This window comes from Electrona antarctica (genome assembly GCF_951216825.1).
Source record: "Electrona antarctica genome assembly, chromosome: 8".
NCBI classification, from domain to species: Eukaryota; Metazoa; Chordata; class Actinopteri; order Myctophiformes; family Myctophidae; genus Electrona; species Electrona antarctica.
The window spans coordinates 11,126,921-11,140,154 of NC_136789.1; the positions used below are offsets into that span (position 1 = coordinate 11,126,921).

Below are 13,234 nucleotides of genomic sequence, written 5' to 3' on the forward strand. Positions count from 1 at the left end.
CATAGACTGGCCTGGACTTCATATTTGGGCATGCCTCCCATGGAACTGCAGGGAATAATAGGGAAACAGACAAACAGACAGGTATCGGATTCGGGTACAATGCCATTACACCAACGGGTAAAACAGAGGATTTGCATAATTTCCAACATGCATGTTCCCCGAGTAGGTCTAGTGTTGAAAAAGGGTCTAGCAGTAGGCCTATAAGCACAATTTACCACAGGACAATGTATTTATTTGTTTAGGATCCATTTAGTTTCTAGGAATATGAGGCTATTATAATAACATTATAATGCATTTATTTGGGGAACAGCAGTAGCCTAGTGTAGTGGTCCTGAAGCTTTTTAATTTCAAGGACCCCTGTAACTTTTTACAGACCTGTGAGGGTCCACTTGAAACCCCTCAAGGAACCACAAGGGTCCCTGGACGGCTGGTACCCACTTTGAGAACCACTGTTGGCCTATAGTGCAGAAGTGGTTTTCAACCAGTGGTCCGGGGACCAATAGAGGGGGTTCCAGCAGGTGGTCCCCCGCTAAATGATGGAGTTTTGTTAACCAGGGATCTTTAACTCTTGAGAGTGTAAAATGAGAGTTAATTATTGTTAAACATATGCATTAGGCTACTTAATTTACAAGAAGTCTACACAATTAGAGAATGTAGTAGATTTTTGATCAACGCCTGTTTCCTCTACTGGTACCACCCGAGTGGAATAGTAAGAGAGTGGCGACATGTCGCCACTCTCTTACTATTACTATACTCGGGGTACCACATCATACAGACATGCACCATGGAATTGTGGACAAAATCTTATCAATTGAACAATAACACAATAGGCTATTCTAAGTTTTGGGCCTGAGAGGCCAAATCTCATGGTGGTTGTCCGTGGCTCAAATGCTGAATAAATAATGGACCTCGAAAGGGTTGAAAACATTGCCTTGTGGCCTTGCTAGTGCATTCTTTCTTTGTTATTTTAGGAGGGTTTGTTTGAAATTATGTAGTTATGACATGTAGTACCGCACCGTAACAGAAGGCAGTGCCAATTGTTTAGTTTTATACTCTGGTTTTATAATAAAGAAACCCGTTGATTTTGTCCCTGTCGGGCACCCGTCTGCAACGTAGCGTGACTCCCGGAAGTTGTCCACTTTTCTCCTGACACGTAGCAGCGTTGGCAGTAGCACTGCAGGGCTCTGGACTACACTAGGAAAACTTACAGGTGAGTCTTTGTTGTGTCCTTAAACTGCGGATTAATGTGAGTGAAACAATAATGGTTAAATGTTTAAATGAACGTTTGAGGCGTGCACGTCATACGTTCTGTTTAGAGTCTCCTCCGCTTCTTCTATTTGCTAGCAACCGTTAGCCTCCCACTCATCAGCTGTGCTGCCTACAAGATTTATGTAAACAACTCTTTGGCCGTGTTAACTTCCATTATAATGGAGCGTTACGTTAGTGCGCCAGCACCACACTGTTATTTATTGGATGTGAACGCTAGTAATTTTAAATTGGAGTTGATGGATGGAGAATCATGTGTAATTTAATGGCTGAGAAATGTGCAATGAATGTTGAACTTGAATGCATTGTTCATGCCTTGTTGATTTGATCAACCTTTTAGAGTGACATTTAGTTGACCTCTTGCACACACTGGCGTGTCACAGATTAAAGTAATAACATACATTCACGCATTTATGTGCACTAGCATATCTCCAATGCTCCATGAGATTCAAAAGGACCACACCATATGCATTCTCTTGACATTTGCAGCGCTAAGCACATCTTCAAAGAGTGAGCGCATAAATACACTTTTCCAGGTGTGTATCATGGCTAATCATTGATACTGTTTATTGTAGTGCTGTGAAAAGTGTGATTGCCATCTCCTCATGTACAGAGTGAGAATGTGGGAATATCATGGAAGAGTGGCGACCTGAGAGATATATATTATATAATACGTTTTCAAAAGGAATTACCTTACCGAGTTGAGAGAGTAGTTGTTATTTAGACAAGTTATTTTTTCCCCAGGTCAAATGTTTGTCCATGTGGAAAAGTGAATTTTGCCATTTGTAAAAATTCATCCATCTTGTTTCCTGGGTGATAACTGTATCTTGTTTGCAGAGCCAGAGATGTCGGGGTTTGACAACTTCAACACAGACTTCTACCAGTCCAGCTACAGTGTGGATGACCAAGGCCAGCCTACAGGTTATGACTACAGCAACACAGCCACAGGAGAAGACCAATACAAACAGTAAGATACGATTACACATGTATTTATATGTTGTGAACTTGTGATATTAATTGTAACCACTTTCAATCTGCCTTCCCTATTTTTGGGCATGTCATTATAGGCAAAGAAAAGGTCACATCTACAAGCTCATTACGCATTGTGTTTTTTGTGATGTGTTGTGAGCTTGTGGCTATTTTTGCGTGACACCGAACCGATACCCATCGCATCGGTGCCACTTACGTCAACGCCGTAAGCTGATTTAGCCACTCGGCACAGCAGCTCGCTGGGTCAGGACTGGAGTTGGCAGTGACTGGTTTCATTGTGGTTTCACAATGGCATGTCCTTGAGATTCTAGGCTCACCTCAGTTTTGAATCGTCATATTATTATTTTTTTACGGTTTTAAAATGCCAAAGACAAAGGTCTTAAAAACATAATTGTTACACTATGGTGCTACTTGCTGGTGTGTAGCACCACAGAAATTTATATTGATAACATTACTGTCGAGAACTAAAAATAGACTTTTGAGGGTTGTCACAGACCCATGTGCTCCTTGTGAGCCCGGGGGCCCGAATGCAAACATAACTTAAAAAAGAAAAAAAATACTGAGACTGAGTCACTTTTTTATTGCCAGATCTACAAGCTCACAAGATGCATTTTGAGCTTGTATGTGAACAGTTTTTGTTATTGAAATAAGGAAAAGACAACACTTATCATGCCATATCATGATTTACGATGCCAGATGATATCCAGTCTTGTATCACAATGTCAATATTGTCCAGCCCTAAATAGTTCCCTTGTATTGTGTTTCCATGTGACAATGTAAATGTGCACAATTGGAAAAAAGTAAAATAGGAAAACTGCTCTCCTCTTAACCACTAGAACCCCACCATGCCTATTATATCCTGAGGGGAACATTCTCCAAAAATAGCAGATCTACAAGCTCAAATCCATTTTAGGTGAAGGGATTTGATGTAGACAGGGGAAAATAAAGCGGTCAGAGTACAGTTGTAACTCAAGTCTGGTTGGTTCTCAACCTGTGGGTCATGGGATGAATCTACAGTTGCAATACCCTCCATTGACAGCCCATTTATCTAAATCGAATTTCCGATCTGCTTGTATTAAACCATGTTAAACTCACCAACATTGCAGCTGTAGGGCAAGCATGAATTATGTGGCCTAACTTCTAAGGCAGCATATACCTGTATAGACGTATATTACCCTCATTACTGTGCACAAATGTATTATATATACATAAAACCCACAAATTTGTGTGCGGCCCCCCCCTCACACAATAATTCTACAGTTGTGGCCCCCTGGCCTATTCTAGTTGAATACCCCTGGTTTAAGTGGTTATAGTGTATAGTGTTTTTCATGATGTCCCATGATGTCTCCTGTCCCAGGCCCTACGGTCAGTATGACTACTCCCAGCCCATGGGCTACTCGGCCCCGGGTGGTGCGATGCAGCCCCAGCAGCCCTACACAGGACAGATCTTCCAGCCCCAGCAGGCCTACACTCCGTCCCCGTCGCAGTCCATGTACAGCAGCAGCTTCGACGACGAGCCACCACTCCTGGAAGGTGAGAGCCCTAAACACCGTCTGAATCAGAAGCCTTTATTGCCATGACATGTACACATGTTAGGAACTTGGTTTGGTGGACAGCAGAGTGCAGTTACAACATTTGGACAAGTGCAAAACAACATGCAGTGAAATGAATAGTGAATAAATATAAAGTGCAGAGAGTTCAAGTGTTCGGGTCAGTTTAGAGCACAAGTCAGTCCATATTCACTCTGAGTGGGGTTGGAGGGAGGATAGTCGGGCCTTCATAGTCTGACTCTTTAGGGACCGCAACCTCCTGCCTGAGGGAAGGGGGGCAAAAAGACTGGCCTGGGTGTGCAGGGTCAGCCATGATCTTCCTGGCCCTCCTCAAAGCCCTACTCCTAAACAGGGCCTCAGGGGGGGGGGGGGGGGGTGCAAAGGGCAGCCAATCACCCTCTCTGCAGATCGTATGACCCGCTGCAGCTTGTCCTTGGCTGCTGCAGCGGGAAACCAAACAGTGATGCCAAGGGTGACGATGATTACTGGGGTTTTGGCTGATATTTTGTCCTAAAACGACAACATTTTCTAATCAATTTAACAAACCTTTGATGTGATTAAAGTTAATTATCTAATCAATTTGACAAAAACTTTTGATTTGATTAAGTTTTCCATTTAAGAACATTTAACTTGAATTTGTTTTATTTAAACACTTAAGCCCTATACCAAGATGTGCTAAAATGGCCAATCTACAAGCTCACACAAAGCGTGAGCTTGTATGTCGGTGGTTATTGAACATTTATGAAAATCTTCATAATTTTCACCAAGAATGACATGCCCGAAATAAAGGGACAGAAAGGTTGAAATAAAGTATTTTAGGGAGAGACAAGAGGATGTTTACCAAAACGCATGACACAGTGCTTTGCAACTGTTTGCTCAAGACAATGTAACTCATTTATTCGACCATTATTTTGGATGCTGAAATTGCAGTGTTTCTACACTGTAAAATTCTCAGTGTTTACCCTGGAGCTCCCTCAGGGATCACTGTGGTCCACGAACCATACATTAAGAAGAACTGGTCTAGAGAGGAGAATGATTAAAGTAGCCCTCGATTTGACTTAGCACTTTGTCCTCTGGCGGTGACAGGGGGTTTGCCGGGTTTTAATTTAAACAATAGAGATGCTTATCAAATCAATCAAGTAGATTACTATCATGAACAAGCTTTCAACAGCCTCAAATACCCTCAAATTCGGCACTAAAGGGACTGTATTTGATTCAACAGGAACTGAGGAATATGATTTCATCAGGAAAGGTCTTGAAAATGTGTAGTTGATTCAACAGGAACTGAGGTATATAGTTTCAGCAGGAAAGGCCTGAAAATGGCTATGTTGATGACAAGTTAGTGAGGGGACTTTTGAGTGAATAGCTGTTGGTCATGATTAGCAGCTTGATGATGACTTAACAGTGGCCATTGTTTACATAGAACATTCTTGCTATTTGCATCTAAGACAAGTCTTTGTGAAGCCTGTATTTTGCAATACAGTATCTAGTGTCTCATATCTGGGGAAATGCATGTACCAATCACTATAGACGAATAACAGTTTAAGTCCACATTTTATTCTGACCCCTCCACGAAAAGGCCTAGTTGTCTGACCCCTTTTCCATCATTTATACATTATGGATAATTAGTGTGGACTTAAACTGTTATTCGTCTATGATGGTTTATTCTTCCCTGTTTAAATCAGGTGTGAAGGGCTGCTTAACACTGAATCAGGTGTGTGTTGCGCACACTGGGTGACGTTCCTACTGATATAAGTTAACGTAGGACAGTTATGCTCAAACTCCGGCCTGTGACACACTTTTGACTGGCCAATCAATCTGCCCTCAAAGTCACGCATCCAACAAGCTTTAAACTGAGCATACTGGACCTTCTGTTCCAGAAATAATTTAATACCAAGCCATAAAGGAATGCACATTACAGTTGTCTTTTCATACGTTATGTGGAAATAAAGCAAATAAAAGAAGTTATCAAGTATCACTAATGTTGTCATTTTATCATCTGGCCCCTTGCCATTTTTGTAATGTAGCCCACAGGTTCAGCTATTTGAGTATCCCTGCTGTAGGTCGGAGATGGGACATACCATTGACCTTTTATCCACTACTGACTATGTTAACACACTCATGTAGGAGAAGGGACATGATACCATTGACATTTATCCACTACTCTCTTGCCATCTGTGTCATAATTCACAGGCAGGGAACACTGTTTCTGGTCTATCTATATGACATTAGCTAGACCAGAGACACTCTCTGCGTGTCTCATTGGACTAGTGTGTTTCTATTTGTGGGTGGAAGGGGCAGGTAGCACTTGGCATGATGTGTTCACATCGTTTGGGTGGTGCTCTCTAAACTGTCTGGTAGAGCACAGCGAAGTTGATGGAGAAAAAAATAGTATATCGTTCCAATGTGTGCCAAACTGAAAGCCTACAATACAATGTGTTGTAGAGGTACACCCTGATTCCTGAATAAGTCTCCATCCCTTTCATGGTCTCTTTTCTTTCTGTCCCTGATGACAAAGACCAGTTAAACTGCTTACATGATTATTTGGCCTTTTTTCCCCACCTGCTGTTTTGTCTCGGAAACCTTTCAGCTACAACTGTCCACCCGTTTTATGTTTTGCAACAGAACTGGGGATCAACTTTGACCATATCTGGCAGAAGACTCTGACAGTGCTGCATCCCATGAAGGTAGCCGACGGCAGCATCATGAACGAGACAGACCTGGCTGGACCCATGGTGTTCTGTCTGGCTTTTGGAGCCACGTTACTCCTGGTAAAACAACATTACGAAATATATTAATATGGATGGGGGGGGGGGGGCATATTGTTCATCAGATTATCGATTGGATACAACAGTAAAACTGCATTCATGCATATCATTATATTCCATAAAGTACAATGATATACATTTATCACCACGCACACCTAACTTGTGTTACTGTCCCTGTGCATAATGTGTACTGTAGAGCTCGACTGATGTTAGATTTCTGGGTTCTTATTTTGGAGAGTCCTACACCAATGAAAATGTTTTATATTGAATAAAGTTTCTGTTTGCAAATATTTAACTTTAAAATATATTATTTTTCCAAAAATAGCCACTCTACAAGCTCACAACGTGTCACATACTTGTAGATCAGCTAGAGAGAGTATGCACAATGCGTATCACTTTTCTAAATTGCACATAATGCAGGAGGCAACAGGCTGTTGCGTTATTGTAAACGACCGCTTCCAAACTGACACATAATCACCTGCACATCATTTATTGACAGAAAGTAGATCAAGACATGTCTACGGTGGATTTTTATGAAACAACCTTGGACATAGAGGATAATTCAAGCATTCTTGTACAGCTGCAATGTTAGTAAGTTTAACATTGTTTTATACAATCAGATAGGACTTTTCTGTTTGGATTTATGGGCTGTCAAAGCCAGAAAGTTGTTCTTTGCCACTCGGTAGGCGTTCCCGCATAACGTCTGGGTACGATGATGTCACACGCATAGCATAGCCTCTATTTCTGAACATCGGGACACTGGCTGCGTAATTGCCGATAGCGACGCGATCCAAAAAAGTCAAATAATGGCCGATGTATCCTGCAAGACCGATATAAATCGCTCTGGCTCCAACAATGTGCATACCCTGCCTCTGTCTCGGGCTCATGGTGTGTGTTTTGTGTCCCTCTGTCCTTCCAGACAGGTAAGATCCAGTTTGGTTATGTGTACGGTATCAGCGCCATCGGCTGCCTGGGCATGTACCTCCTGCTCAACCTGATGAGTATGACGGGCGTGTCGTTCGGCTGCGTGGCCAGCGTCCTGGGCTACTGCCTCCTACCCATGATCCTCCTGTCCACCTGTGGGGTGCTCCTCTCTCTACAGTGAGTTGTGTTATTCTTTTGATGTATTATTTGGGACTGCCATGGGGTATTGTGAAGATGCGCGAAGAGCGTAACATAATGTTTCAAAAGTGTGTGTGTCATGATCGATACGTTTCACGGTACAGAGCCCACGATACGATGTGTATCGTGATACGCGTTGATTTAGAATAATACTAAATTGACTTTTGCAGAGTCCTAGACTACCTGTTGCCGATGTTTGGACAGTTTCTGTCGGGCAGAAACTGATGCTGATGTGTTTTCTCTAAAAAAAACCTATCCCTAATTGTGATGCGTGAAGAGCGTAACATAACGTGTGTGTGTGTGTGTGTGTGTGTGTGTGTGTGTGTGTGTGGTGTGTGCTTTCACGGATACATGTAAAGGATACAGCAGACTTTGTATATACTGTATATGAATAGTATACAATGAAGCATTTCATGCACAGCTTGAGTTTTAGGCCAGGAGTTCCACACTGCATCAAAATTACGTTTAATTCAATCAGGACAACTCATGAATGAATATAGATAATATTGAGTAATATATTTATATATTTATTACGGTTTTGGCGATGAATTTGATCTGCTTTGATCTCCCAACCATAGGGACTCCGTACATATACAGCAGATCCAAAACAAACAGGTGCTAGCTGGGGTGGTGGAGGGTGAGCAGCAGTGGTGAGAGTGGCAGCATAAGCATGAGCAGCAGCAAAGCAAGCAGGAATGAGCAGAGCAAACTTCCAGATTAAATAGAGCAGAGTCTGAGAGTGGAAGTGGAGCTCAGGCGGCCCAATGGACGGAAACATGGACGTCATTGTTCCGACCTCCCTTTAATCTGACGGATTACTATCCCACAGACCTACACTAATCCCTAACCCTAACCTCAGTTTTAACCAGCCACGTAGGTCACTAACTCTAACTTCAGTCTTAACACATTATGTGCCCTTTTAATCTTTCAAAATGGTGACCCAGGGTGCCCACTTTTTAGACCCACTTTTTGTCATTTTTAAAGGAAAAAAACCCCCAAAGATGTCCACAAACGTCCTTGGCGCTACATGCGGTACTTCCTAGTGGGCACAAAATGTGTTAACTGGCCACGTAGGTCAGGAGGTCGGACTTATGAGCAGTCCCCAATAGATGCACTGAGTTCCCTGACAGAACTTGCTCTGCGCATGTCTGTGAGAGGCGCGATGCTCATGAGTCAAACAATGTATCTATTAAACTTGTTCTTTGCCCATGACGCATGCAGTGGTCAAGCACTGCAGGGCAAATTAGTGGCCACAGTGACTGGTACTGTACATCCCAGGACAGGATTTGTAAATAATGGTTGCTTATTTGGACTTTTGGTTGAAATAGTATGCTTCTCTAAACATGTAACAATCATAAATGTAAGCTGCTCTTTCAGGTGTTTCCTGGTAAAACACTCACTTTTTTAATTTGCTTATTTTTTTGTTGGTTCTGTATGTGGAAAATGTGTTTCAATATAAGTTAAACCTGCAATTTGCCTAGCACATTGAGCTCCCAACCGAACCCGTTTCATTCTGGTCTTAAGCAGTCAATCGATCAGTTTGCAAATACTTGAAAGCGGTTCCGGTATGCTAACGTACCTGCTACAACTGACATCACATTTGCCCTTTCTTCCCTCCTGCTCCTCCAACAGAGGCATGATCGGAATAATATTGGCCTCCGCAATCATCAGTTGGTGCAGCTTCTCGGCCTCCAAGATCTTCATCTCGGCACTGGCCATGGACGGACAGCAGCTGCTGGTGGCCTACCCCTGCGCTCTCCTCTACGGGGTCTTCGCTCTCATCTCCGTCTTTTAAACCATCCGCTCTTGAGTGGAAAACGTACCATCGCCCCTCACATTTTCTGTAATGTCAGTCCTTTTCGGGCCCGGTCTTGATTAGTGTAATTCATTGTTTTGTTACGACAGCAATTACAGAATACGAACTGGTGACAGGCTTTATCATCATTATTATTATTGTTAGGATTTTTTTAAGTTTCTGTTTCCATTCCGAGTCGTCAACACGCACCGTGACGTGCTTCTCTCCCCTCCGCCTTGCTCACTTCACGGTCTTAAAGGAGAGGACTACCACCAAAAAAAGAAAAAAAGAAACATGGTGACAACTGACTCCCGAGGCGTGTTGAGGCCCTACGTTGGTTGGGAGGACCTAGTGTAGTCCTATGATGTTAAGGCCATGAAAGGGAATGGAAATGAAGGGGCCAGGATAGACGGTATGTTATTGGATGGAGACGGGACCCCCACAGTATCAGGAAAGTAGCCCCCCCCTCCCCCCCAAGTAAAATGCAATGTGGTTCTCAAAACCTTTTAATTTTCAAGGACACCCATAACTCTTGAAAGCATACAAATGGATCCATTTGGTTCCATTTGTACACTCAGATACAGATCTGCAAAGGTCCATTTAGAACCCCCTCCTCAAGGAACACTGAGGGTCCCTGGACCCGCTAGACTACACGAACTGATCCAGTAAGAGAACAATGCTGACAAGAGCACAATTTTTTTTTTTGAAGGAAAAGCTGAAACCGCTTGTCTTTAGGACCGATCGCCCCGGGGCACACCTTTTTTCATTCCACCCCACATTGCCAATGGAAATTTTAAAAAATGTCTTTCACGAAAGACTGGCTAACGCATCTACCTGTAGGTAGATGTGTTCCTGTCAATATTTGCTCTCCATACATCCTGAACTGTGTGTTTAGATTGCTTTACATAGGTTCCTCTGCTCATATTTGTTTTTATGTGAAGACATGCACATTAAAAGTTCTCTATCGTCCCTGAGCTGATCTGCCTTGTGAGTATGAGGTAAGAAGTAAGAGGTTCACAACACTGGGTCTGCCTCTACAAGGGCAAGAAGGCAACCAAACCCATTCTGGTATTACATCTATAATGTATTATAAGCAAGTAAAGCAACCTACAACAAGGTTTATGAAGTATTTTAACTAAGTACTGGTCATAAAGCAATTTAAGCACAATATAACTACCAGGTAACACTTTACTTGAAGCTTGTGTCTGTAATAGAGCGTAGCACTTGTCCAAATTATTTTGACTGTCTGAAATGGAACCGTGGGTAATTGGACCTGGCCTGACGCGGGACAGATTTAAACTGGACCTGATCCGAAACGGACCGAGGATAATTTGAATTTATTCAAACGTTGGACAAAAATACAGTAGGTGAACGTTTTGTGAAAAAATTATCTACAAGGTCACAACACAGTGTTGTGAGCTTGTAGATTGACTTGTGGATTTGCATCAAAGAGATTTGATGTACAGTGGAGTGAAAAAATGAATACAGTAGAGTGAAAAAATGAGAGGGCCAAGGATGGAACCCTGGGCGACACAGTTAAGTCCAATGCAGTATTTAAGGTTTAAGTGGCTACATGTTTTCTAATGCACACATGAAATCTTCAGTAAACTCCTGGTTAGTGTTTATCATACAAGTGGGTCGTTCTGAGGGAATGATTCCACATGTTGCAGTTTAAATGTTTACTCCTAAGGTGTCAGCTGAAACCTTAGCCAAGGCATTGAGCTCTTTGTTTTAATTAATTATATTTTATTTAGCTTTTATTTTATATGAAGACATACAAAGGAACAACAACAGTACAGATCTCCCACAAGACAAACAAAAGCAACTAATACACACTAGAAAAGATGAAGTAATTTCCATTCCACATCTCGGCCTCAATTCAACTGCCACTTTGTCCAAAGCAGGATCCTACAGCCATGTTTTATACTTTAGCTATTCAAAAATAACAGATACAAGCTCATAGCACGCCCTTTTGAGCTTGTAGAGTTTGAACGCTTTTTTCGAAAATATATTCTTTCAAGGCAAACATTTTTAACTCATCTTTGCTTTTGGGAGTCCATGGAAGTTTGGAACAACATATTTTGAGATCGGGTCGGCAGCCAAATACAAAATTTGGGGATCCTTGACATTAAAGAGTTTGATAACCACTGAATAGCAATGAAAGTTTTTTCACAAAACTGTGTACCCAGGTCTCTTTCGCTATTAGTATTATTGTTAATGAGGTTTGAGACCCCAGGGAAACCTATACCTATGCAGGCCAGAGTAAAACATGGCAAGACCAGGTCGACCACGGGCAACCGGACCAGCAACGGGCACGCCACACATGGATGTCTTGAGTCGATGGCACCCAGGCCAAGTGCACCGATCCCGCAGGACTCAACCGCAGGCCAGGGCAGTGAGCCAAATCTCCCCCCCCCCCCCCCCCCTCCTCTCGCATTAGCAGGCACGCCCCAAAGCCAGCCCAAGACCTCACACTCCTGATATATGTAAGTTAGAGATACATTTTGATACAAACACCTAGTATGATCTATTTAGCATCTCATAAGATATACGCTGCAACCTTTCCCGGTCAACCATTCCTGCAGAGATTCAATTAAATTGAGATAAAACACAAATTTATGTGTGAATGTTTTCTCTGAAATCTGGGTGGACTTCTCTGAACTGACTTATTTGACATTTGACACTATTTTTGTTGCTCTCGGTCACTTCCGAGAGCGGAGCTATATAGAGACGGTCAAACTGTCTATACTAGGAACGTCTGCAGCACATCGATTCAAATCATTCATTCCTGGGATGACCCATTTGAGTAATTTTGACCCTGTCTTTGATTGTGACCTTTAGCTTTGTTCACATTTTAATGTGCACTGATCATCCCCACCAAGTTGCATGCAAGTTTACCTGTCCTTGAGTTGTGTTTTTTGTGAAATGGCAGTGTAGTTTGTCTCACTTTCTTGGATCCCTTTGACCACTGCAGTGCACACACAGTACATGATCATTATGGGTCAATGGCAGATGATCATGATTCGTTTTTGACACTCAAGCAGCAACATCCTTTGATGTCTTAATGCTACCCCTGGGCAACCATCCTCAAGATAATATATAGCTCTATGGCTGTGATGCAACGCGTTGTAAACTGGGCTTTTATTTTGATTTATTTACAACTCTTGGATAAGACTTTAAAAATGTGCTTCTCATAAAGTTGTCAAGAGGGTCAGCATACAAACCCCTCTATTTTCATCCTGTGTTTACTAGACCTCCAAACAAACAAATCCACAGAAAGAGGTCCTTAAAATGTGGTAACCCACTTATAGCAACCAATGAATAATGCAGAAATGAAAGGAGTGCTTTTTCCATTCCAACAAGGCAAGGAGGGGCGTTGCATTTCAAGCGGCATAACTGGAGTGCTTTCATATGCACACGCATTTACATGTGCATATATAATATATATATACAGCATACTTTATTTGTACATCATCAAAGTGGAAGGGAAGAGCTGCACGGTCTGCTGTTGTAATTGTATGTATTGTCAGATGGATTGATTTGAAGATTGAATAGGCCTTTACATGTTTTTTATAAGTGGTGTAATCCGCCAGTGAATAAAACATACGTAGCCTACCTCTTATTCCATCTCTTTTGTGTGCCTGCTGTGAATGTCTAGTGCCTTGAGCCATTCAGAGGATTCATTCCTAATGTTTGAAGAAGTAGCCAAACTAGCCATAGTCTTCTACATTTAAAAGCAATAT

At 42.2% G+C, this 13,234-nt stretch overlaps 1 protein-coding gene across 1 annotated transcript; it reads left to right on the top strand.

Annotated features, from left to right (window-relative positions):
• Nucleotides 1-1,092: 1,092 nt before the first annotated feature.
• Nucleotides 1,093-10,465, top strand: yipf5 (Yip1 domain family, member 5). The gene is made up of 6 exons (XM_079507423.1): nucleotides 1,093-1,210; nucleotides 2,104-2,233; nucleotides 3,614-3,789; nucleotides 6,432-6,577; nucleotides 7,494-7,675; nucleotides 9,329-10,465. The coding sequence occupies exons 2-6, from the start codon at nucleotides 2,112-2,114 to the stop codon at nucleotides 9,489-9,491; spliced, it is 789 nt and encodes a 262-aa protein (XP_079363549.1). The 5' UTR covers nucleotides 1,093-1,210; nucleotides 2,104-2,111; the 3' UTR covers nucleotides 9,492-10,465.
• Nucleotides 10,466-13,234: the final 2,769 nt, after the last annotated feature.